Raw genomic sequence first — 27,742 nt, forward strand, 5'->3', positions numbered from 1 at the left:
CAGAGCTCCTTGGAGTACAGCTGTCTTTGTAATCCTTGGATCCTGAGTTCCTGGGAATCAAACTCCCTCTGGGCCCCTGAGATCCTGGTGTGACCAAGTTCCTGGGATTCTGTGATCCTGGGCATGTTAGAGTGCCTGGGAGTGGAGCTTTCTCTGGATGTTTTGGGACTGGCTGCAGAGTTTGTACCCAATGTCTGTTCTGGGCACCAGCCCAGACCAGAAGGAACCCTTGCCACTGGTTGGGTAGGGCTCCTGTGTCCCTTGATCCCGCTGGTCCCAGTTATTTCTGGTGGTGGTGGGATAGATGTCGTGTCCTCCTCACCTCTGATGCTATGATCCTGGGTGTGTTAAGCGTGTCTTAGAGTAGAGCTTCCTCTGGATGTTGTGGGACTGGCTGTCACAATTATTTCAAGTATTTTTTTCCTTTCCTCCCCACTAAAAACTACTCTTAGATGTTTCAAATATAATTGCTCTGTGTGAATCCATCACTCCAAATCAATGTATTAAGACACTGAAAGGTGGAACTTACTAAGAGGTGGTCTTTATGCCACCCACACATATGTAGATTTGCAGTTTGATCTTCATGCAAGTTTCCCAACAACTAGAGTGGGGAGTGTCCCTCACTCTGTTGCCTGTGTGTAGATCCTGTTTCCCTAACTGGACTGCCTTATCTGGCCTCAGTGGAAGAGGATGTGCCTAGTCCTGCAGTAACAGGAGGTGTCAGGGTTAGTTGATACCACATGAGAGGTGACCTGCCCCTTCTCAAAAGTGAAAGGAAGGGTGGCTGGGGGAGGGGTTTTAAAGAGGGAATGGGGGGGGCTGCAGTTAAGATGCAAAGTAAATAAATTGAGAAAAAAAATAGTCTCCTAGGCTCATATAATTGAATGTTTAGTCACCAGAGAATGGAACGGTTTGAAAACATTAGGATTGGGTGAGGCCTTGTTGGAGAAAGTATATCACTAGGGGTGAGCTTTGAGGTTTTGAAAGCCTGTGCAAGGCCCAGTATATCTCTCTGCCTGCAAATCAGGATGTAAAACTGCTCCAGCGCCTGCTTGCACTGCAACCATGCTCCCCAGCAGGACTAAGCCTCTGAAACTATTTTCAAGTCCCTAATTAAATGCTTTCCGGTATAAGTGTTGCCTTGGGTGTTTCAAAATCACACTTTTTACATGTTTCTATAACACTTTCTATACCATAGAATTATGTGTAACCAGAACAATAATTTTATAAATACATGTGAAACAAGGGGAAGGCTGATTTGCTATGATTTTGCTGCAAAAGCAGCTTACATGTGATACATGTGTGTAAGCAGTGAAGAATTTGTGATTGTGGGTCCTCTCCCTGTTTTTTCTTTTTTTATATTTATCTATCATGCATGTGCATGCATCAGAGCATACATGTTCTGGTCAGAGGATGGCTTTCTAGAGCTGCTTCTCTCCTTCCACCATGTGAGGTCTTGGGATCAAACTCAACAAGTACTTTTATTTACTGAGCCATCTTGCTACTCTGGAATTTTCACTTTGGATTAGTTGCAGTAGTACTTTTGGAATGGCTTTCTGGAATTTTTTTAAACTCTGAAAATATCCCTACTTCTCTACTATCTTTTCTTACCAAATATCCCCGTTTCTCAAAAACTTCCAAGAAAATCTAAAAAGCAAAGTTTAATATTTGTTTCTAAAATTTTATTATTCTTAATACACACCTTTCACATACAGAAACCCTCTAACATCACACATGATTCCATAACCCAAATGCTTCAATTTTTATCAACATTCTTTAAGTATTTACACTGGCTTCCCTCAACAAAAGTGCAATCCAAGACATCTTGACAAGAAATCTTTGTAGACAACAACATATTTTTGAGCTGGTTTTCATGGTGTCCATTCATTATATTCTCTTTCAATTATCTGAAAAAATAATAAAGTCAACAAGGTATGAAGATGAACTAGGTTAGGCAGCATCCTGTCATGGGAACCACACCCTAAAGAAAAGTGCTTTTTCCTCACCTCTTCCCCAATGTCCCAACTAAAATTACTCAACTGCTTCAAGGACTTGAACAGAAAATCAACAAGGTTAGAAAACAGGCACAAAGCAGACTGCACAAAAAAAGCACTGGTATTGTAAGACGACATGAAGAACTCAGAAAGGTAGTCTTGGTAGTCTAGCATGTTATGACTCAATCTGTTAAGTTTTATTATTTAAACATATAAAACTCTTTCTTCATAAGTTAATTTTTCCCAAAAAGGTATGAAAATTTCTTTTACTTAGAAAAATGAATCCCTTTTTCAAAAACTGGAAATTAAAGGATGTTGGAGAAGTCCCTCTGGTAAGTGCTTCCCATGTGATCAGGTGATCAGAAACAGCAGAGAGCTGAGATGGCCTGAAGAAAATACGATCAGAAATTAGCTTGTCTCAAAACTGAAGCTCAAAGTATGGAATACTTTAAAAATAAATGACTAAAGATATTAAAGTAGATAAAAAATCACTTTAAATTACTAGTCAATCTATGAGTTACTGAATCTATGAGTTACTTATCAGAAACAGAAGTTAGATCTCCTAGGTGACTGATACCCTTTACTATCCCAACTACAATAGAAATGATAATCCTTCTTGACATAGTCCAATTCTAATCAACGTGTTCAGACAAAGACTGGTGAAAACATTAAGGTCAGAAGATTTCCAAAGTAAAATTTACCTTTATAGCAAGTATTGTATGCTTAGTTGTATTTTTTTTTCTCCAATCAGCCAAATTTTCCCTTCCAGACAAAAGTGAAATTAATGCACTAAAAGGCAAAAGGTAAGTATTGGAATGCAGGGCTTATGCTTCTTTTGTAAGACTATATACATAGTCCTCACTTTATCATCAACATAGCATCAAATGCAAATGTTATCCAACTGAAAAAAAAAACCTCTTCCTTTTAGGGGCAGAAATCAATCTAAGGAACAAGAACGGAATGTGGCTTACAGCTCCACAGTGTCTTTTAACCTAAAGAACTCACTTGGTACAGTGAATAGATTGACTTCGGAACAATAATACAGTGAAATTTTACTAGAAAACGTCAACAGGTTAAAGAACTGCATTGCACGTACTTTATTTATTTTAAAAGAATCAGAAACACGAAGACAAATATGAATTTGAATAGAAACTTACCAAAATTTTAAACTTGAGTGTACAACAGACTCATAGGGAAACAGCTAATTCCTAATTACAGCTTTGTGCTTTGGAGACAAATTTGTAAGTATTATGTTATATAGACCTCTTGTAATTGCATTAAACACCACCTGACCAATAATGATTTCTGCTTGTCCTAGGCAAGGTTTTACAGATGTGAAACTTCAGATCATCAAGCTATGAGTAACAACCCAACTGGTGAAGAATATTCACCCAAAGATGAAGAGTTTTAGTTGGGTTCCTTAATGCTGATCCCATCAAATCACCAAGCAGTAGGACTTAAAACTCACTGGCAATAATGCTTAGACAATTTTGAAGAGAAACACCCACTGTATGTGTAGGGGGCATGAACCAAAAAAGTGATATAAAATATTTACATAAATCTCAAATTTGCCTAGTCATAAATGGTAAGTTTTAGTATTCTTTTAATATATACTTCTAGGTCATACTTGAAAATACCAAATTGCTTCATAAGAAGTAATTCTCGAATTCTAATTGGCCAGGCCATGTCTTCAGCATATTGAAGTTTCCACATTCTCCTGCATAGGTTTGTTTGGAATACTTGGTCTGTATGCTACTTTTGCTTTAACCAACAGTGAGGGATCATGGGAATCTTTAGGATGATCTATTTTCAGATGTGCTCTTTTGCATTACTGCTCCCAAAACTGAACTTACTTTTAAAAGAATAAAAACTATTCTTCATCATTCTAACAAATGTCGCCCTCCTTCTTCAGATTGGCTCTGACTATGTGGCACTAGATATACTGAAAAGGAAGTGTGGTACAGGTGGTTCTGCAGCACAGCAGGCAGGCCAGAGGTTTACCTGCAAGAAGCTCTGGATACCAGGCAGCACTTCAGCAATGCAACCTGTAAATGCTGCCCATCAAAACCACCGAGTGTACAGGTTTTCTGTAGACTCTCTGACCACCTCTAGAGATATAGTTCAAATAACCAAGGTATGTCTTTCTGCCTGCCTGATTCAGTGTACATCATTTCCAAATTTGCTTCACAAGACCTGCTAGATTCAGCTCACCTACACAGCAACAGCTTTCACGTGTCGTATAATTTGGATATTATTTCCAGTATGAAAACTGTTAAATTACACAAATAGTCAAAGAAAGAGCACTCAGTTCTACTCTCAAATCATCTATCAGTGGGAGTAAATTGCACCTCAACCTGTGCTGAAAAACAGAGTCCAGACAGCCTAATACAGTACTGGCTGTCCAGGCTCAGATGTACATTCACTTGTCATTTATTTCCCCAAGGCCCAGAGAACTAACCGTGAGTCTCAAGAAAGCTAACATTTAGTAAAAGCTCCCTCCCAACTCCTACCACACCTCTAGTTTAGCCAGATTCCCACCCCTAAATGGCACCCATTCTTCCTACTACCTTAGAACCCCATCAGAGACTCTGCATGAGACTAAAACCCTTCCAAACCTGCACAATTCCCCATCTGGCCTCCAGTCTTAACCCACACATTGACACTTGGGAATCAGGAAAGGGCAAGAGGAAGTCCCCATTTTAGTGGCACAAATATACAAAGTAAACTCTGCTTCAAATTAGAAAAGAAATTAATGTCACAGAATGTTCCCCTATAAAAGATATGTAGTAAAGTAATAATATCAATAAAATAGCTATTACTAAAGCAAAGCTTTCATCAATAAGCTTCGAGAACTTTGAAGGAAGAGAATGGCTTCACGAAATGGTAGTCCAGGTTCCCACAGTGTGGACACTGCTGGACATTGCTGTACTCAGAGAAGTACTGCATCCCGATCCGTACGTCGATCACAGGCTTGCCACAATGCTTGCAATTCAGACGGGCCTGGGGAAACAGACATCATAAGCCACAATACCACTGGCTACCCAATATAGTCAAAAGCCACCTAATCAAAATGCTGGGAACTGACTGAGATTCAGCAAAACATCTCCATTATTAGCAGAATCAAGGCATGTACATCTAAGATGCATATTCTGGCATTCGTCATCATCCTTCTAAAGACTACAGTCTCCCAGTTTCTCTCTTAATATGAGGTGCCTATCAATGAGAAAATTCTAAACGGTACTACAAACAGAGTTAGCTAACAGCAATAACTTATCTCCCTGGCTGAAATGGCTATTTGCACCTGAATCTACATTTAAAAAAAAAAAAGCTTTCCTGAAGAGTCCAGGTTTATTTCAAAAGCTCTTATACACTTTCATTTGTCTCTATATGACAGTTTTCTTTGATACAAAAGTAAAATCTCCCTAAAATATCCAAACAAAATGGGCAATCCAGGCAAGAGTGTTGTGTATCTTGAGACTCTGGAATTCACTATCACATGACATCTTCACCTGTGCCTGTGCCTCTAAAAGCACAATCCTGCAGCACTTCAGCCATAGATCTGGGAGTGAAGTGGATAGGCAGAAATTACAGATCAAACAGTCTTGATTTAGATCCTCCCTAAAAATGTGCTAACAAATCTGCCCTCAAGGCTTTCTTGTGAAGGGGCATAATGTGCATTTCAGATGATGAAAGGGGCACGCACTGATAAATACCAAGCCCAAGAAAACAGAAAGCCAAACAGCTGGGATTTAAACTAAATGTGCTCCAAAGTGCACACTTCACCTACACACGCTATCTTTCTAAAACCTAAAATGAACTCTCTTTTAACTACTTCATCCCTCTGAGTCTTCAGGAAAGTTCTCTCTAACCTCTTATTCTTTTTTGATAACCAAATACTACTTATTGTTGGCTCAGACTTATTTGAAGACTTTCCTGAATACTTGAGAACTGTCTACAACGTGTATCTTCATGGTGAATATTTTCAATTGTTTAATATAGTAAAAACAACAACAGTAATCAAACAGGTTTTCTGTTTCAGTTGAGGGGCAGAAAATATAATCTTGGCATATATCAGTTTCAAGAATGAACATACAGTGCAGACAAAAGAGTTGGTGGGCAAGATGCCAGTCTGTATTTCTAACTGAATACATGGAAATGCCACACCCATTCAATAACAAGTAGAAAGAACACCAGAATAGGAATCACATGTTTTAGTCATAGCTGTGACACAATTTATGTAGATCTGGAAAAAACTTTCAAAACCTTGAGTCATCCATTATAAGCATCCATTCAGAAAGCTGAATGAGCTCTGGCAAGGTCCCATGCAATGCTAAAATGCCATGAGCTTTATTTAATATAGCCCAAATCTTTGTTCATGTTCTCACTTCCTTAAAAGGCTAACCCTCCTGCTACATCATCTATGTACACAGAAAAGGCACCACACTCCCTTTGGTTTCTACCATCTTACGAATAGACACTAAGGTAGAGCAGTAACATAAAGCATGACAGTGAGTAACTGGAAGATCACAGTAACTCAATCAAAGCTAATCTGGAATCTGCAAATGTGGTCAGAACACCACCAGAACAGGAGACTAAGGTCTTCCAGTTTGTGCCATAGCTCTCCATACCCAAATCCCGCCTGGAAAGAGCTAGTCTTCCAGGAGCACAGACACACCTGAGAGCACAGGTAAGACCACCACTTTTGCTCAAATACCTGGCCCAAGAGGGACCTGCCCAGAGCCCTCATGAGAACACAGGAACTGAGAAGCAGCTGAGGATAGAATCTTTCTGGATTCCATCTGTGCCCAGAGCTGACCCTGTGCCACAGTTCTCCATATACACATTCCACCTGGAGAGAGCTAGTCTCACAGGAGTGCTGACACACAGGCTTAGGGACAAGCCAAGTAAGAGATAGCAAGACCAGCTAACACCACAGATAACCAGATGGTAAGAGGCAAGCACAAGAACATAAGCAAAAGAAAACAAGGCCACTTAAAATCATCAGAACTTACCCACCACAGCAAGCCCTGGATACTCCAACACATCAGAAAAGCAAGACTCTGATTTAAAATCACATCTCATTATGATGATAAAGGACTTTAAGAAGGACTTAAATAACTCCCTTAAAGAAATACAGGAGAACACAGGCAAACAGCTAGAAGCCCTTAAAGAGCAAATACAAAAATCCCTTAAAGAATTATAGGAAAACACAACCAAACAGGTGAAGGGATTGAACAAAACCATCTAGGATCTAAGAATGCAAATAGAAACAATAAAAAAAAAACACAAAGGGAGACAACCCTGGAGTTAGAAAATCTAGGAAAGAGATCAAGAGTCATAGATGCAAGCATCACCAACAGAATACAAGAGATAGAAAAGAGAATCTCAGGTGCAGAAGATACCATAGAAAACATTGACACAACAGTCAAAGAAAATGCAAAAAGTAAAAAGCTCCCAACCCAAAACATCCATGAAATCCAGGACACATGAGAAAACCAAACCTAAGGATAACAGGTATAGAAGAGAGAGAAGATTCCCAACTTAAAGGGCCAGTAAATATCTTCAACAATGTTATAGAAGAAATCATCCCTAACCTACAGAAAGAGATGCCCATAAACATACAAGAAGCCTAAAGAACTCCAAATTGATTGGACCAGGAAAGAAATTCCTCCAGTCACAAAATAATCAAAACACCAAATGCACTAAATAAAGAAAGAATATTAAAAGCAGTAAGGGAAAAGGGTCAAGTAACATATAAAGGCAGACCTATAAGAATTACACCAGACTTTTCACCAGAGACTATGAAAGCTATAAGATTATGGGCAAATGTTATACAGTCCTTAAGAGAACACAAATGCCAGCCAAGGCTACTATACCCAGCAAAACTCTCAATTACCATAGATGGAGAAACCAGGATATTCCATGACAAAACCAAATTTACACAGTATCTCTCCACAAATCCAACTCCAGAAAAGATAACTGATGGAAAACACAAGAAGGGAAACTACACCCCAGAAAAACCAAGAAAGTAATCTTCCTTCAACAAACCCAAAAGAAGATAGCCACACAAACATAATTCTACCTCTAAGAACAAAAATAATAGGAAGCAACAATCTCTACTCCTTAATAGAAATACCTAAAGAAATGTTCAACATCCTTAGTCATCAGGGAAATTCAAATCAAAACAAGAGATTCCACTTCACACCAGTCAGAATGGCTAAGATCAAAAACTCAGGTGACAGCAGACACTAGCAAGGATGTGGAGAAAGAGGAACACTCCTCTATTGCTAGTGGGATTGCAAGCTGGTTGAACCACTCTGGAAATCAGTCTGATGGTTCCTCAGAAATTTGGAATCAGTTATACCACTCCTGGGCATATACCCAGAAGATGCTCCAACATGTAATAAGGACACATGCTCCACTATGTTCATTGCAGCCATATTTATAATAGCTGGAAACAACCCATATGTTCCTCAACAGAGGGATGGATACAAAAAATGTGGTACATTTACATAATGGAGTACTACTCACCTATTAAAAACAATGACTTCAAGAAATTTGCAGGCAAATACATGGATCTAGAAAATATCATCCTGAGAGAGGTAACTCAGTCACAAAAGAACACACATGGTATGTACTCACTGATAAGTGGATATTAGGCAAGGATTGTGGAATACCTATGATACAACTCATGGGCCACATGAAGCTCAAGAGGAAGGAAGACCAAAGAGTGGATGCTTTAGTCCTATTTAGAAGGGGGAGCAATATAATCAAAGGAAGTAGAGGGTGGAAAAGAATTGGAGGAAGAGAAGAATGGGAGAGGAAAAAGAGGGGCAGAATCAGGTATGGGAGGAGATGGAGGAGATATACAGAGGGTCAGGAAATCAACAGAGATGTGTAGCAATGGGGGATGGGCAACTGGGGGTAGCAACCAGAAAGTACCAGATGCCAGGAAACAAAGAGCCTCTCAGGATGCCATGGAGATGCCATTAGCCTAACTGTTGCGACCATATCCAGAGGTTAGGCACTCCACCCCCCAAACCCAGGTTGAGGGATGGGGCCACCCAACCAGCTCCAAAATTTTAACCCTGAAATAAAGGAAATACAGGGACAAATAGTGGAACAGAGACTGAAGATCCTTCCCACATGCAGACACCAAACCCAGACACTATTACTGATACCAAGAAGTGTTTGCTGACAGAAGTCTGATACAGCTGTCTCCTGAGAAGCTCTGCCGGATTCTGACCAATACAAATACAGATGCAGATGCTCAAAGCCAACCATCGGTCTGAGCACAGGGATCCCAATGGAGGAGTTAGGGGAAGGACTGAAGGAGCTGAAGGAGCCTTATCTGGCATCAATGGGAGGGGAGGCCCTTGGTCCTGTGAAGGCTCAATGCCTCAGTGCAGAGGAATGCTAGGGCGGTGAGATGGGAGTGGGTGGGTGGGGGAGCACCCTCATAGAAGCAGGGTAAGGGGGGACGGGACAGGGGGTTTGCAGAGGGGAAACCGGAAAAGGGGATAACATTTGAAAGGTAAACAAATAAAATGTCCAATTCAAAAAAAAAAAAAAAAGAAAGAAAGAAAAGAAAAGAGAACTAGTCAACCTTATCCAAAACCAAAAGACAAAGGAAGAAGGCTATCCACCTCGCTCACAAGCATATTTCTCTTCTGTAAAACACCTGAATGAGCAAAAAAGAGGGGAACTACTGTCTGTGGCTTTGAACTCAACACAAACAGGTCACCTACTAATCAAACTGATACTAGTAGAATATTTTTTTAAAATGAAGTTACAATGGTGATGATACAAACTCCTGTTGTAACCACAGTGTAATACTCACTATCTGTAAAGGATATGGGTTAACACAATGCCAGCAGAGAACGTCTGCTACCCAGAGTCACCCACCAGGGAAGGACGTAATACGTCTTCCTCAAGCATGTTGAATAATAACAATTCAGGTATTCTTGGGATTTTATCCCTTTGGTTTCTATTTCTTATTTCATGGGGTTTTGTGTCAGCACCTGCTCCTTTCCTTTCCTACAAGTCAGGGAAGAAGAGTGCTGCTTCCAGCACTTGAGGAATTATAAAGCTTTCTGGTCAATGTCACATAACTTAAGTGGGAGATGCTAGGGTTTTGCAAACATCTCACAGAAAGTACGCAATTGGTGAATTTTTTCTGTTCTAGAAAAAAAAAAATTCCTTTTCAAATTAAAACCCTTTGTTACAGATTTGTAGTACAAATTAATCTCACAAAATGAGAAAGTTATAAGCAAAATGAAAACTAAAGAAACCAAACAGATACCTAACCCCTTGGGCCACCTACCCAACTGCAGATAGTCAGAGAGCACTTTCATGCTGTCTCAATGGAAGCAAGGTGCTTTGCAGTTTTATTTTAGTTTTGATTTAACAGATAAAAAATATTCCAAATCTACTTCTCTCTATGCCCCCTCTCTCTGAGAGTGTGTGTGTATGTGTATATGTGTGTGTGTTTCCCTTTGACTAAATAGTATTTTACCTTACCTGAATTCTTTATTCTTAGACGGACACCATGACCAAACCCTCATACCTCACATGCAAAGTAACCACAAAGCAGCCTTTAACTCTCTAAGTTAATTTGGTGACAAAAGCCCATAATCTACTGCACCTTCAGTTCAGTTGATACCAACCTGACAGCAGGGAGAGGCAGCCAGGATGTCGTAGGTGTACATGGTGCCCAGCTGGTGCCAGCTGCCATCCCATCGTGACTTGCACTTGATGCAGATAATCTTGTGAACCCCTTCCAGGCAGTCCACACACACTGCATACAGATGCATGAGTCTCCCTGCACAAAGAAAACACAAGAGTGAGGGTGCAAAGCAACTTTATCTCCAGTGGTGATAAAAAGCCCCATCATCAACAAAAAGCAAACATTTTACTTGAGTAAATAATTTAGTCTTGATATCGACAGCCCAGAATTTTTACAAAAGTCACAATTACTATGTTAACAGTCCTCAATCCCAAAACTGCTATCACCACAGCTAATTTAGAAACTAGAATTATATATTACTTGTGATACATTAGAAATTCAATATAATATTTACTGAGCTTTTAAAAGTCACAACCTCAATTTCTTCAGTTTATCCAGGACTTAATGTATATATAAGAAAAAGGTCATCCAAATATATGGAGGGGTAAGCATTCAAATTGGTAAGCATGTCTAGGGTGCTCCTGGGCCATCTGTAACAGCAACACTGCTGAGAGCAGGGAGCGCTAGAACACAGCACAGTGGCTTCTTAATCAGAATGTGCTGCTATCTAACGCAGATCGAGGGATTTTACCATTAACTTGCAAGGACCAGCAGCTCTCTCTTCCTTCTCTACTGCAGAGACATCTAGTTGTCTTTGAAGAGAACATTTTCATTGCATTTGTTTACATGGCCCGATTCCTCCTCGAGAGCAGGAGCCACACCTCATTCATCCTTGTCAATTTGGTATCCAGCACAATGTCCACAGTGTGAAAAGCTCTGTGTGCTGAGTGAGTGGATGGAGCATGGTAACAGCCAAGAACACTATAAACTGGGAGGTGGGGTCTCTGCCAAAACCAGGACGACTGGAAGAGCTCCTTGCAGTACCACCCACCTATGTTCTAAAACACTGAAAACAAGGTCTCATATGCCATACAACTGAGTTCCTGGGACCATATCCAAGTCAATTTAATTATCTATGAACCACTAGAACACTTCATTTCCAGTCTCCTCCTACAGTGCTCAATGATACATCAGGACTGCTAGTGGAAGTTAACACCAGACACAGAAGGTGCTGGTAACAGTGGCTGTGATGGTGAAGACAGGAATGTTCACCGTGCACTTACCCTGTACCATGAGTGTTCCATACATCCTTTCATTTAACTTTCACTGCAACACTACAAAGGGCTCATGACTTTTATTCCCATTTCAAACAGGAGAGGCAGATGCTTAAAGAGTCTAGGCAGCCTGGGAATGCTTACAAAGAAAATAAGGAGCCAAAACAAGATTCAATTCATGTCTCTCTTGACACTAAACTTACAGGCAAACAAACTCTTGGGAAGCCCGAGTCGAAACTTAGTTTCAGGAATTGTTTTCTATTACTATTCCATGATGTCCTATAAAGAGAATTTCTGAGCCATAGAAAAGATTCTGTAAGCAGTGTCCTAATAGCACAATCACATACGATGCACAGTAGTAAAGAAGGCCATCAAATCCCTCTTAAATAGACCAGTGTTACTTAGAAAGACCAAATAAAACCATTTTCTCAATCTGAGAGCAGGGTCTGGAGACAAAGCTGGGGAAGGCCCAAAGGATTAAGGGGCAGAGCAAGAGAATAACAACCCAATGAGCACAGTAAACATCTCACCAACATATAATCAACTGTGAACTGTGGAATCCCGGGCCCTAGAATGTGGCCATCCTGTTGGGAGTTGGAAACGCTTTATAAATGTGGCTGGCCTAAGAGCTCACTATAAATAAGATCACCCAGACTTCCGACGTACAGCAATAGAAACACTGATCCATGACTAATGCCTCAGTGGTGGTACTGGTGACGCCTCTAGCATTCATTAAACCTCTTGACCACAGATTCTAAAATCAGCAGTTAGTTCTTGGTACCTCTGTAGAGTGTACCAAGCACAGCCATTATCTCTGTATACTTGCCTCTTTCTCCATCCTCATTCTGATCAACACCTTAAGGATTTAGTCTTGAGTGCTATCACACTGCTTCTTCTTTTCATTTCCAAGATTTAGCCACCAATGTTAAAAATAATATCCCACATGTTCACCAGAAATGCTTCTAACAGTGCTTGCTAGATTTCTTCACAGAAAGTTAACTAAATATATACAAATGATATACAAATGACCTCATCTTCTTTCCCATAAAATCAGTATTTTCCCAACCTGGTCTACTCTAGCCTGTAAAAATATCATTTATATGGTTATATGGTTGGAATCAAAGTGAACTAAAGAAGACCCTTCATTTTCACAACCAAAGACTCTCCAAATCTGTAATTTTCCTTAAGTCTCCTGCAGATATTCCTTCCTTTTAGTTCCCACCATCTACAAACAGTAGTTTCTTATCTTCATGCATACAGATGTGACAAAATTTCAACTCTGTCTTTAGGTTACAAACTTTTTAAGCAGCTTTTTTTAGTATATTAGTTTTTTTTTTTAATGTGGAAAACTTTTAAATTCAAATTCATAATAACATGGCAAAGGGCCTCTTTGGCTTGAAAGAAATGCCCCGCCTGCTCCCCACATCTCCTATTCCATACTGCCTCCTGAAGAACCAAACCCAAGAACTGGCCCTTTCTTCCTTGGAAATCTCAGAGTGCTCAGAGTACAGGATGTACATACGAGGCATGTGCTACTTACTAATTCCATGTATGATGCTACTATTCACAGCCTCGGGCTCAGGACAGTTAAGTTATAGAAGTTAGCACATAAAAAGCATTTTATATACTAAGACACATACTGATGATCCCACGCAGCACATGTGCAAAGTTTGACTGATGATAGACGAGCACCCTAATTCATTTCCATAAAGTGTGGTACAAGTTTTGAGGTGTAGAAATAAAGGTATTTCCATCCATTTCCCTCTAGGAAGTTACTAGGAGTTATGCTAAATAAGAAACAAAAACCCTACCTCTAAAACACAGGAAGAAACCTAAGTGCCATCTAATGGTATTTCTGCCTTTAGCTGTTCCGTTTCCTACCCTGGGAAGGGTGCCCTGAAGTTGAGCACACTGTTCAATACATTCTACTGAGAGCAGTTGTTTTGACTCTATAGCTGAATAAAATCATACAGCAGCATTTGTCTTTCGGTACCTGACCTATTTCACTTAATTATGCCCTCTAGCTTCATGGATTTGAATAAGTAGAAGGTGAATCCTCACCTGCTTCTAGTGCGGTATAGCAAAGCCATCAGAGAAAACTGCATACAGTTCCCTCAAGAAAAAAAAAAAAAAAAAAACTAAAAAATAGGGGCTGGACAGGTGGCTCAGCAGCTAATAGCACTGACTGCTTGTCCAGAGGTCCCGAGTTCAATTCCTAGCAACCACATGGTGACTCACAACCATGTAGAATGGGATCAAATGCCCTCTTCTGGTGTGTCTGAAGACAGAGACAGCATACTCATATATATTCAATAAATAAATCTTTAAAAAAGAAAAAAGAAGAATATTTAAAAAAAAACTAAAAAAAAAATAGGCCAGGGATAGTGGCCCACACCTTTAATCCCAGCACTCTGGAGGGAGAGCCAGACTGATCTCTGAGGTTGAGGCCACCCGATCTATAGGAAGTTCCAGGCCAGCCAAGGCTACACTCTAAGATTCTGTTTCAAAAATAAACACATAAATAACAATTATGAATTACCTAATAATAGAATGGTTTGACTTGTGTAATTAGAATTATATAATTCTTGACTTGTGTAATTCTTAGAATTAATTAGAATTACCACATGATCCAGAGGTCAAATCAGTATGTCAGAAGTACAGGCATTCCCATATTCACTGCAGTATTCCTCACAAAAGCTACAGAATCAAACTAAGTGTCCATTACAAGAGGAATGGACAAAGAAAATATTTTGTTTACATACATATACACACATATTTAGCAACCAAAGAAATTTAATCATACTTCCATTAAATGGATATACCCGAAGGACATTTTATTAAGTAATAAATAAACCAGGCACAAAAAGCGTAATACCATGTGAGCCACATAGTTGTGTAATGTACAAGGATGAAGTACAGTGGGTACCTCTCCTAGGGAAGAAAGAGACACTGGGGTGGGTGGAAAGAGGCTAGTTAATGGGCAAACAACTATATTGTTAGGAGGAGTAAAAGTGCTAATGGTTCACTGTATTGTACTGACTACAGTTCATTATATATTTTTCAAAATTAGTAGGATTTTGAACATTCTTGTCACATAGATTATAAATACGAAGTGAATGGAATCTTCAGTACCCTAATCTTATTACATAATATAAACAGGCACAAAAACATTACACTACAATCCATAAGTATTTACAATTGTGTTTCGATTAGAAGCACAACTTTTAAAAAAAAAAAAAAAAACACCTCAAATTAACCTAATGGAGGATGAAGGTGGACATGGCTAACAGAGAACCCATTCCATGGGAGTACCAGAAGCCAACCTGTCTATCACCAGTAGGATGAGAAACCATCCTAACCAGCCCAGCCATGGAACCGTGAGAGGGCTTAAGTCCCTTGAAGCCACTAGGCTTTGGGGAGTTCCACCTTACAACAAAAACTAAAGAACTCCTGAGAACCACACACCACATCCAAAGAAGACTGCACTGTGACTGCAACTTTTTTCTTACTCTGAAAGACAGTAAAGAAATTGCACCTGAGAAACAACAATGTTTCTTGTTTTTTTTTTTTTTTTTTTTTTTTTTTGGCGGCACATGCTTTTAATCCCAGCATTTGGGAGGCAGAGCCAGGAATATCTCTTCTAGGCCAGCCTGATCTACATAGTGAGTGTCTCAAAAAAGCAAGCACACAAAAGGTCCTAGAAATTCAAAATACTAGAAGAGAAATCTAAGGAAACAGTCCATTTCCAGAAGGTTTAACAGATAACACATAACAGAAAAACACAGGATTTTCTTTCCCATCAAAAGAAAGTCAGAAATGTCAAGCTAAGAGGTACAATATCACACATTAAGTAGAAAGAAAGAAATTTATCAAAGTTTTGTATTTATAATACAAAAGCAAAGTTTCTCTAAAGTGAGGATCTAAGTTTCTATACTCAATAATCCAAGACAGCCCACAGTCTATGAAGGTAGAGGAGCTGAGTAGCCACCATATATAGAAGGGTTTCCTAACACAGAGAGAGTAAGGGAAAAGTCAAATTCTTTAAAGAGGATAGAGATTGGGGGCTGGGGGTTCAGAATATCAGACTTCAAGACAGTAACAAGGTAAGACAGGAGATAGTGAAGAAACACTTTCTAAGTTTCCAGAAATAAATGTTTGTAATTTAAAGGACTGCATGACCTGGCTAGGTAACAACCAAGTGTTTAAGACTGAATGAAGGCATTCTCAAACTTCCAATGTCGCAGCTTCTGAGGGTGTCTGAGGGAAAAAGTAAAGAAAAGAAAATATGGGCTAGAAGGCAAGACATAAAGCGTGAGAAATAAGAAAGGCTTTCCTTCAAGTCCAGCAGGTCCTGAGTTCTTCAGGGCAGAATAGAGAGAGCATAGAAATGAAAGCCTTCAGAAGAGATGTTTACAGAAGAAAAGAAACTTCAAAAAATGTTAAGTGTGTAGAAATGCTTTAGAAAAGTGGTTTACAAAGCTGCTAGATGAGAGCAACTGCCCAAAGTTAAAACAAAAAATAAATACACCACTCTCAGGCACTTGAACCTTTAGACGCTAAACCAACGGTTAGTTCTCAATAATAAGTCTTTCCAGGACTGTGACTGCAGCAAGCCTGGGTTACAGAGTGAGACCTTTGCCTCCAAAAAACAAAACAACAAACACATGGTAATGGAAGAAATGAACTCTAATTTTTAAAAGTATCCCTTTCAAGGGATATAATGGGGAAAAATATGTGTGTGTGTGTGTGTGTATATATGTGTGTGTATATGTATACACGTGTATATATATACATATATATATGTATATACACATATATATGTGTATGTATACACATACACACACATATATATACACGCACACACACACATACACACACATATGTATGTATGTATGTATGTATGTAATGTACAACACCATTAACATAGAGTAGAAACACTAGGGATTTATCTCCAAAGGAAAGAGATCCGTAGTCATCCATCTTATGTGCCAGTCTTATCAAAAGATACAGTACTTAAAACCAGAGACTTAAGATAACTGTATTCAAATCCTGATGTCAAAAACCTTGAAGAATCACTTAGCATTTCAATGTGTTTGGCTCTGGGGGTGGAAACAGCAGGGTTTAGTGGGAAGAAGACAGGAATCATTTTTATCTGACACTGCAGCATATTGTTAAAGTTATGAACTATTATATACATGCATCTCTTCTTTGGAAGTTCAACAGTTTTAATTTCATACCTGTACTGCCCAACTACTTGCTATTTAAGTTATGCCTAAAAAGTACCCAAGTCTTTGTCATACATATAAGCTGACCACTACAGTCCCCCAACTAACAGCATGCCTGGGCTTCAATCATCCCCCATTTTCTTTTTGATACTATCAATGTTCTCATCTTTCACAATTTTAAAATTAATTCGACTAACACTGGCCCTTCTTGTTTCCTCCTTTCCCTGTTTACAAGGATAACAGCCTGCTGGGCACATTAAAGGTTTCAAACTACTTCACAGCAAAGAGAAAAATGTAATTTCTTCTATAAATTTTTACCCAGTTATAAGAAGCTAAACATTAGCTATCCTTTCATCAAATTAGCACAGAACAAAGACATAAAATTGTACCCAGTACAGTGAGATCCAAATACAAAAAACACCAGCCACTGGGAGAAGCTAGAATACTCATGTTACCTATTTAGTCCCTGGCTAGAATAAAAACATGTCAGTTACAATTAAATAAAGTAAAAATGTAGTTCCATCTTGTTTGCTCTTTTGGGTTTTAACAAATAGAAACCAGGCAAGGTGAATCAACACCTATACCTTGAAGGTGACAAGGAACATCATATTCAATCTCATCGTGTCTTGAGGGGCTTAAGAACAGAGTTCCATCCACCAGAGGGAACTGTTCAAACACGGGGAGCGCTCGGTGGCACAAAGCACAGTTTACAACGTTCCTGTGGCTGGCACTGAGGGCTGCAAGAATGAACTTCCGTAGATCTTCGCCTTGGCCTACTTGGGCATCGTCTTCCATCCGGACATGGAAAGTGTTTAGCTTATGCCTGGGGATGTGAGTGAGAAGTTCAGAGAGGTCCAGCCGCCGCAGGAACTGTACAGGGGTGTCAAAGTGTCCTGCCCTGTGTACAGACAGACCAGCCGAACTGTAATCAAAGTGGGCATTTCTGAACACGTGGCCTCCTGGCATGGCCTTTTTGTGAGGCTCAAGATGAATGGCATTCTTTAAGAATTCCCCAAGGTATCTGGAGGATCGGGGACCACTAAAGTGGGCTGGGGAGAGGATAGAGTAGCCTGTGGGTGGGGACTGGCCAGGGGAGCCACAAGGGGAGCGGGCCCCATAGGCTGCAGAACCGACTGTCTTTTCCTGGGAGTTCTGCCTGTCCATGGAATGCCGCCGAGGAAGGTCATGGTTCAGGCCCTTCTGGGGCTTGTTCAGGGGCCTGCCTTTTTTTGCCTCCTCCCCAGCCTCCCCTGGAGGCCTTGCTGTGTTCTTCTCTGACCCAGACTTCTTCTTTTTTTCATCTTGCATTCGCTTTACCTGGTACCAGTCTGTGTCCTTTTTTAAGTGGCCCTGCCCACAGCGGCAGGAACAGAAGCGGAAAGCCAGGTCATAGCCCTTCTTGGTCCACATGTTCTGGCGGCACTGCTTCTCATTCCAGCTGCGGGCCCTGCCAATGCAGTTGAACTGCACCAAGATGCTGCTCTCCCACTCGTAGAAGCACTGAAGATGCATCCAGGTGCTGCAGGGACAGTGCTCATTGTTGCACACCACCTTCTGATAGTCATCCTTCTCCAGGTCCACTGGTCTCCCAAAGCTGCAGATCAGAGGCGTGGCACAAGGAGCTTCTGAAAGAAGAAGAAAACGAGATTCAGCACAAGGATACAAGGACTCCAGAGGGCATCCATCCTTCTGTCCGCCTGGCCCATTCATGCGAGTTACACCTCCCCTAGAACAAACACCAGGCAGATTTAGAAAAATCTATTATTTTCTTCTGATATGATGCTGTCCCAAAGAAATATATATTCTATTATTATTTGCTGAAAAAAACATACTGGTACGTTTCAAGAAGTCCAAATCCTTCCTAGTTCAATTGTGTGTCTGGCCTTCTAACAGTGTGGTATAAAGTTTTCTCAAGATGTGGGTATAACAACAGACAGTATCAGAGTTCCTTTAAAACTGCAAGGCAACTAGGAATATGAAGCGTCTACCCCAACAAGTTCTGGTGGCATCTTCAAAAGGGCCCTCAAAGTGCTTTATCATCAGGGGTTTTAGATAGCATCTGTCCCAAATAGTGGATGGCACTGAGAAAACAGACCAGCCTCATCTCAACTCTTCTAGAGTCAGCAGATACTAAATGCAGGATGTCTGGTTAGACTGTTAGCCTACATAGAACTCCAGTTAAGAAAGAAAACAAGAACTCTCTTAGAGCACACAGAAAGAAAGCAACAAGGAAGCATCTCTCAAGTCTTACAGGGCCCGAACAGCTAAACACATTCCCACAACTGAAGACAACACGATAGCTCAAAGCAGGCCCACTTCTGAAAGGGAAATGTGTGCATGGTGACTGATAGCCACCAGATTCTTACAGCTTCTCAACAGCAATCTAGAATCTGAGCTTAGAATCTATATTTTAAAGATTTAAGTAAGACCTGTGATAGAGACACTAAACAAGATCAGTAGTTACCAGGGAAGCGAAGAGAAGCATGAACGTGTTTCTAGGACAGTACAGATACTCTGTATGATACTGTGACAGAATCTGGATATCATCACACACACTTGTCAAAATCCACAGCCCACAAACAGCAGGAGTGGACCCTAAGGTAAGCTATAGAATTGAGTGCTACTATGTATAAACACAGGTTCAGAGCCTAATGTTACAGAACCTACTGACAGTGGACTGGGAGGTTCAACTTGGGGGTGGTATAAGGACTAGATACACATTCACTGTATTTTCATTTTTTTCTCCAATCTGAAAAAAATAAATATTATTTTTTTAAAGTGGGGAAGGGGTGAATAGGTAAGTCTGAATTCCTGGTACCAGTATTTCTCAGAAATACTAACCTGAGAAAGTATTCTGGTTATTTTATTTTATTTTAATTTTTTTAAAGATATTTTCTTTATTTACATTTCAAATGTTATCCCCTTTCCTAATTTCCCCTCCGAAAATCCCCTATCCCCTCCCCCTGCTCCCCAACCCACCCACTCCCATTCCTGGTCCTGGTATTCCCCTATACTGGGGCATAGAACCTTTACAGGACCAAGGGCCTCTCCTCCCATTGATGGCTGACTAGGCCGTCCTCTGCTACATATATAGCTAGAGCCACAAGTTCCATCATGTGTTTTCTTTGATTGGTGGTTTAGTTCCAAGGAGCTCTGGGGGTACTGGTTAGTTCATGTTGTTGTTCCTCCTATGGGGCTTCAGACCCCTTCAGCTCCCTGGGTACTTTCTCTAGCTCCTTCATTGGGGATCTTATGTTCTGTCCAATGGATGACTGTGAGCATCCACTTCTGTATTTGCCAGGCACTGGTAGAGTCTCACAGAAGACAGCTATATCAGGCTCCTGTCAGCAAGCTCTTGTTGGCATCTGCCTATTGTCTGGGTTTGGTGACTGATTATGAGATAAATCCCCAAGTGGGGCAGTCTCTGGATGGTCGTTCCTTCAGGCTCTACTCTGAACTTTGTCTCTGTAACTCCTTCCATGGGTATTTTGTTCCCCATTCTAAGAAGGAGCAAAGTATCCACACTTTGGTCTTCCTTCTTCTTGAGTTTCATGTGTTTTGCAAATTGTATCTTGGGTATTCTGAGTTTCTGGGCTAATATCTGCTATCATTGAGTTCATATCATGTGCGTTCTTTTGTGATTGGGTTACCTCACTCAGGATGATGCCCTCCAGATCCATCCATTTGCCTAAGAATTTCATAAATTCATTGTTTTTAATAGCTGAGTAGTACTCCATTGTGCAAATGTACCACATTTTCTATATCCATTCCTCTGTTGAGGGATATCTGGGTTCTTTCCATCTTTTTTTTATAAATGTGTATAATATATATACTTATATTTAAATAACTGGTAGGTTATAATTTTGGGAAGAAATATACACATGCTTAGAAATACATGTTTAGAGAGTTCACAGTACCTAGCATGTAAGGCTTACTGATGTTGTTCTTGTATTAATGGAACCGTTACTATATAGCTCTTGGCATAGTTATTTACTAAAGAAGCTTAGTGTGGTAATAATAGCTGAAGGTCTCAACAAGTGATAGCAAAATCTGCAAAGTGTATATCCAAACTGGGAAATTAAGAGCCTAACAGGGCATAAACAGATTAGATTCAATACCACAGGCCCAAACTAACAACTGCCACTGATGTGGGCAGACACTAAGTGTGACTACCTGCCCAGAAAAGACCAGGACACAGAACAACCAATCAACAGCTTCCCCAATTGCTCTCTCTTCACTTCTACAATTTTCAACATAATTCATTACATTTTTTACATTCCAGTCTGCATTTCTATGCTGTTCGCCTTCTGCCTCCCATTCTTCCAGATGACTACTAACTGGAACCAGTGGTCAGCATTTCTTTCCTCGCTTCCCCAAGTAGAAACTAAAAGCAAAATTTGTTATTCCTTAACACTTCTGGCATTTGGACAATTCTTTTTTTGTTGTTGTTGTTTTGTTTTGTTTTATTTTTTTCGAGACAGGGTTTCTTTGTGTAGTCCTGGCTGTCCTGGAACTCATTCTGTAGACCAGGCTGGCCTGGAACTCAGAAATCCACCTGCCTCTGCCTCCCGAGTGCTGGGATTAAAGGCGTGCGCCACCAGGCCTGGCTTGGAGAACTCTTTGTGGAGTTTGACTGTCCAGTGCATTACAGGAAGTTAGCATCAGTGGACCCTGAGCATTTGACCTGTATAACCCCACCACCATAACTCCTATGAAGAGCAATGATCTTACCAACTTCCCTACTTGGAACCTGATGAACAGAAAGTACCTGTGTGATGAAGAAAGATGAATATGACCAAAGCTTAAGAGAGTTCAAACACAATACAGATGGAATCACATGTCAAGAGATGCTGGTTAAATTCCTGGGACCCAGGAGACATTCAAGGAGAATATGAAACACGAACATAAACAAGAGATAGGGAAGAAAATCATGGCAGAAAGTACTACCACCAAGAACAGTACAAGAGAGTCCTCTACAGAGAACAGTAAGACAGAAACAGAAGTCACTGGAAGACAAGTCAAGAGAGAATCATGTCAAACGGGAAATGTTTAAGAATGGAGGATAGTGTTATATCCTTGAACAACTGACAAATTGGGGATTAGATAAGTCCTCGGGTAGGAGCTATCCTGTGCTTTACAAAATATTTAGCTACATTTTTGCCCTCCACTCAATGGTTACCAATAGTATCCTTTCTCTCAAATTTAATGCCCAGAATGTCTGCAGACATTTCCAGATACTCCTTGTAGGGCAAAATGACTGAAAACTACTAGTAAGGTAAGGGTCAAAAGCTCACAGAATGAGCAGAGAATCAAGCACTGCCATCTCTGTGAGGGCTGTTCTCCTGGTGAGGGAGGGAGGCATCAAAGGCAATGGTGAGCAAAGGGTGTGCAAGATGAAAAGGTGGCCACTATGTGTCTATAACTCTCTGAGAGACTTGGAGTGTAGCCAGCCACAAAGGGAAGAAAGGAGAATGTGAATGGAACAGGGGACAGCCAATGCTGAGATCAGAGCATGTTTTAGAAGCTTAGGACAACTCAGCAGCTTGAAAACATAACACAGGGAACAAATCCCCAACTTCCTTAGAAACACAACCTGACCACTGCCCAATGAATAACTAACACAACTTCCCACCACTTCCAAGAGCATGGGTGGGCATACCTTTAAACCTGTGCAAATCCTAGCTGTGCCTCCTGAACTCCAGTTGTCTCCTTCAGAGCAGGACGCCAGGGTCTCAGCAGAACAGCCCTAGATGACTACCGTGGGCTCTCCATCTGCCTCCAAGGAGTCTAAACCCTTAATCTTCATTTGTACAAATCCCATTTTGTATAGGCGAGTAATCCAGAGCACTGATTCTGCCATCAGGATGCCTGTATACCAGTACCATTTACAGTGTTCAATCTTCCTAATGCTGTAACCCTTTAATTCAGTATTTCATGAAGTGGGGAACCCCAACCATAAAATTAGTTTCATAGCTACTTCATAATTGTAGTTTTGCTACTGTTATAAATTGTAATTTAAATATGTGTTTCCTGATGGTCTTAAGTGAAAGGGTTGTTCAAGGGTGTTGTGACCCACAGATTTACAAACAAGCTAGTACCCTTAGACAAATTACTTCTTATCAGTTTCTTCTGTGGAAAATGCAGATAAAAATACTTTAGTTGTTAATGATAAAAAATTCATACACACACACACACACACAGTGCTTAGAACAGAAAGGATATGCTATCTATTAAACATTAGGTCTTCCTGCCCACTGCTTCACATACTACCTTCACACACCTACTATACCACCTGACCCAGGCCTCTTACAATCAGGAGCAAAATAAAGTTTCATTAAGACACTGCCATGTAAAACTCATACCTGACAAAAGCAGAAGGAAGAACGAGCTGTAATACTAGAGGAACAAAGATCCAATTATACCAAAGCACACTGAAAAAAAAAACTGTACAAGTGATTCATACTGAGTAACTACAATCACTTGGACTATGTCCTTGAAAATGTTGTCAATTAAAGTTCAGTTGCTTTAACTTCAATTCTTCAGAGGGACAGCCTTAAATAGCATATCTTGGAAATGTAGTAATAATAATAACTAAGATATATGAACCCAGAACTAACTAAGGGTGGCTACTGATCTCTTCACTCACAATTATTCATAATGTAAATCCTGAAGTCCATTTGCCTTAAAAAAAAAGACTAAGGTAAACTAATAAGAAAAAATTCTATTTAGATTATTTCCAAAAAGCAGTAGATATAACAGACCCTGGAAGCTGGACCCTTATCAGCAAACTGAATTAAGAGCTTTAGGGCTGGAGAGATGGCTCAGTGTTTCAGACCACTGGCTGCTCTTCCAAAGGTGCTGAGTTCAATTCCCAGCAACCACATGGTGGCTCACAACCATCTGTAATGAGATTTGATGCTCTCTTCTGGTGTGTCTGAAGACAGCGACAGTATACTCATACACATTAAATAAATAAATCTTTTTTTAAGAGCTCTAATACAGATACATGGAAGAAAGACATAAGTTCATAACTTTCCTACACCTCCCTGTGGCTTTAAACACCATCACTCATCATAGCAAGTCTCACCTGCTTTCTGCATCCACGTTTCTATGTGGAAAGGCCCTGCTACAATGTGGACATAGTTGAGTATTCCCATATATTCATGTGTTGATCCCCATTGTGGCAATGTGAGAGGATATGGAGCTTTATGGGATGCAGCCTAACAAGAACTGTGCCCTTGGAAGGACACTCAGTCTCTTGGAGCAAGAGGATGATCATTGAGTTGCTCTATTTCTTGATTTTTGTCTTCAGTTAGTTAGGAATACTTCTGAAATGCAGTCCTAGTAACCTGGCTGCCTGGGGACCTGTTCCTGTACTAGAGCCATACAGAGCCCACACAGAACTGGACCAATGCACACACCATGCCCTGGAACCTCCAAACCTATAAGTTAAATAAACTCTTCATAAGTACCCTGCCTCAGGTATTTCATTATAGCAATGAAAGGCTGACAAATATAGGTCAGCACTCCACCTTGCCGGTTCTGTATGTTTACACATCAGCCTCTGTAATGTGGCTTTGTAGCTAGGCTACAAAAAACAAAGTCAAGAGCCTGCTTAATATTGAGAAATACACTCAACAGAAATCACACTCTGTGACACCTCCTACCCAGAGTGAGGATGGGAGGAAGGCAGGAGATTAAGCGATAGGATGATTAGAAATAATAACAGCAAGAGCACAGTGGGGACAGCACAGGGACCTGTGTTGCTGCCCTATCCTCTCATGCAGTCTCTCCTTCCCTTGACCACACAGGACAGGCAGCAGAGATGAGTAAGAAAGATGGAGTGCATGTGCTAATTCTGTTGCTGACCCACACTGAGCCATTCATCACCCATCAAGACAAAAGCACCTGCCTACTCATCTCAGATGTATGTAGCCTTTATATGCTGCAAAGTTCCATGATATTGTGCATTGCTTTCAACTACTTCCACCATAACATCCTACCTTGTGGCTAGCTCCCCAGCTAAATGCCAACTGCCCCATTCTAGTTCCCACTTTTCTGTTTTGAAGATACCATACAACAAGTGCTTAGAAATTAAGAGAGTGAGTGATGCTCCACTCTTCATTTCCTAACCAAAACTTCTACAAACAGATTTTATGACTCTAAGAAAACAGCACTAACAGATTCCAAATCATATCTACCATAAATTAGTTATATTATAAAATCCCTAACTCTTTTGTTGTGTTGCTATCTCACTATGTAGCCTCGGCTCTCTTGAACTTGCTACACAGACCAAAGCAGGCCTCAAATTCAAGAGATCAGCCTACCTTTGCAGATGCTGAGATTAAAAGCACCACCTAAAATCCCTAATCCTTAAGAGAACAGCAGTCCCACAGAGATATAAATAAGATGAACTTACCAGACACATCTAAAACCCTTTAGTAAAGAAGAGAAACTCTCCTTTCAGGAAAAGCATGCATCACAACCATCTCCTGAAACATTAAATCATGATAATCTCACACGTGACACTGCAAACGTCCTGTACACAGTCAGCAATGTTTAAAAAAAATGTCTATAGAGCTGAGGAAACAGCTCAGCTGGTAAGGTGCTTCCTGTCACCCACACATGCATGACTTTCATAAAAGCCAGGTGCGGTGTCCTCATCTCATCTGTAAGCCCAGTACTGGAGCAGGCAGGGAGATATGCAGTTTGCTAGAGCTTGCCGGCTAGCCAATCAATCAGCCCCACCTTTAGTGGAACACTTTTTGGTTTGGTTTGGTTTTTGTTTTTTTGTTTTTTGGTTTTTTTTTTTGTTTGTTTTTTAAGATAAAGTGGAGTCTGGAAGAGGCTCCCAAGGTCAACTTCTGGCTCTCACATGCACACTGGGACATACATACAAGCATGTCCATAAATGTACCACACAAATACTCCACACACCACTCATATCCTGCCCTCCAGATATATATACCAAAATTGTGTATATAAACCTTCCAGGACCAGTTTTCATAGGTTTATCCTCAAGTATTTAGGACCCAACTTCTATTTCCCTGTACTCAAGAAAAAAATATACAATTTTTTTCTTATGCAATCTTGCTCATTCTGGATAAAACTTCAGGCCTAACAACTTTTTAAAGGGTCTGGTAACCTGACATTGCAGAGAAGAACTGGCTGTTCATCTCAAATTGATACATCTACAACAGCATGGAGCACCATGGAGAATAAGGGGCAGAAGACCCAACGGACCAGGATATGTGCTTCAAGATAGTGTCTTCTATTCTTGAAAGGGAGGCTGTACCCATGAAATCTCAACAATATGGCCATTAAAACAAAACCTATGTAATGAAAATACTAGCTAACATGCCAATATTGGCGAGGAACATCTCACACGGCCCCACCTTTGAATGAAGGACTATAAGTCATCAATGGCTGCTAGGAGAGATTCAGTCTTCTTTAGGCAAAAGCCTGATAGATTTAAACTAGGCCGTAAATACATATACACAAGAGAAACTCTAAATGGACTCAGCAGTTGTGTATATATGTATATACAAATAAACATATATGTAACAATAATTAAAGAGGTAGTCATGAACTTGAGAGGGAGTAGGGGCCACATAGAAGGAATTGGAGGGAGGGAGGCAGTGGTAGAAATGATACAGTATTCATGTATGAATTCTCAAAAACTAAAAATTTAAATTTAAAACAATAAAGACTAGTCATTACTGCTCACCTATGAGGTACTCTGTTTTCAGGAATTTAACTGTAAAACTGAGTTATCTCCACCACCACCCCCCCTTTAAAACAATTTCAAGTATCCTATGCATAATGAGAGTTAGGTGGGCTGGGTCAGGAAGATAGATCATCTGACTTTATAAAAACTTTCTAAACTCTGAAGCCTGTAGTGGAGACAAGGTCTTACCTACCCTTGTAAATCTGTGACTAGGAAAATGCAGTAGGTATGGAAGGAATGGACCAAGCTACTCTGGAGTAGCTGAAGTGCTGGTGAACAGAGATAGGAAGGAGGGACAGATATACCCAGCCTTTTATTGTCACCTCACTTTCTCAAACAACTACGCGCCCAAGCTTCTTTCCTCAGAATACCAAGTATGAATTTCAGCATTTCTGAACAACCCATGTCTAAGCAGTCTCTTTCACAGCATGAACTCCTGGTGAGTGTCTTCACTTCTAGCTTCAGACATGGAAAGCAACCTGTGGAGCACTCAATTCCTTAGCCTTCAGGCCTTGGCCAGGACATTTAACTGCTCCCCCTCCCCCCCCACNTCCATTGTGTCTATGTGCCACTGTTTTTTTTTTTTTCTTTACCCATAAAATGGTAGAAATAACAGTGCCTACATCAAAGGGTCACTATGAGTAATAAAAATTACTGAAATAGTTCAAATAGAGCTTAACACCTATTCATTTAACTTTAAGCAATTATTGCTAAAAACTCAGTCTGCAACAACACAATGCTAAAAACATTAAAAAATAAAAATATCAAGAAATTTGAGTTTATAGCACAGCTCCAGGGAGGTAAGCAATCTTCTGTCACATACGCAGACTGCTGAGACACACGGGGAGGGCAGCACAAAGAGTGTCTATTAACCCTTTTTTACTTCTCCCCTCCCACTGCACACAAGCACACCCCCTCCTCTTTCCCACCTGGTTTCTCTTAGCTTCCTCTCAGCC

General features: G+C 40.4%; 1 protein-coding gene across 1 annotated transcript in view; it reads right to left on the reverse strand.

The window, feature by feature from the left end:
* Positions 1-1,667: 1,667 nt before the first annotated feature.
* The window catches only part of Heca (hdc homolog, cell cycle regulator), a 49,086-nt gene continuing 23,011 nt past the window's right edge, over positions 1,668-27,742 (reverse strand). Inside the window, exons 2-4 of the mRNA XM_021174994.2 lie at positions 17,644-18,684; positions 10,661-10,815; positions 1,668-4,994 (exon numbers count right to left, since the gene is read on the reverse strand). Coding sequence (XP_021030653.1) covers positions 4,830-4,994; positions 10,661-10,815; positions 17,644-18,684 — 1,361 coding nt within the window. The 3' untranslated portion in view covers positions 1,668-4,829. The remainder of the gene's footprint in view (positions 4,995-10,660; positions 10,816-17,643; positions 18,685-27,742) is intronic.

This window comes from Mus caroli, chromosome 10 (assembly GCF_900094665.2).
Source record: "Mus caroli chromosome 10, CAROLI_EIJ_v1.1, whole genome shotgun sequence".
NCBI classification, from domain to species: Eukaryota; Metazoa; Chordata; class Mammalia; order Rodentia; family Muridae; genus Mus; species Mus caroli.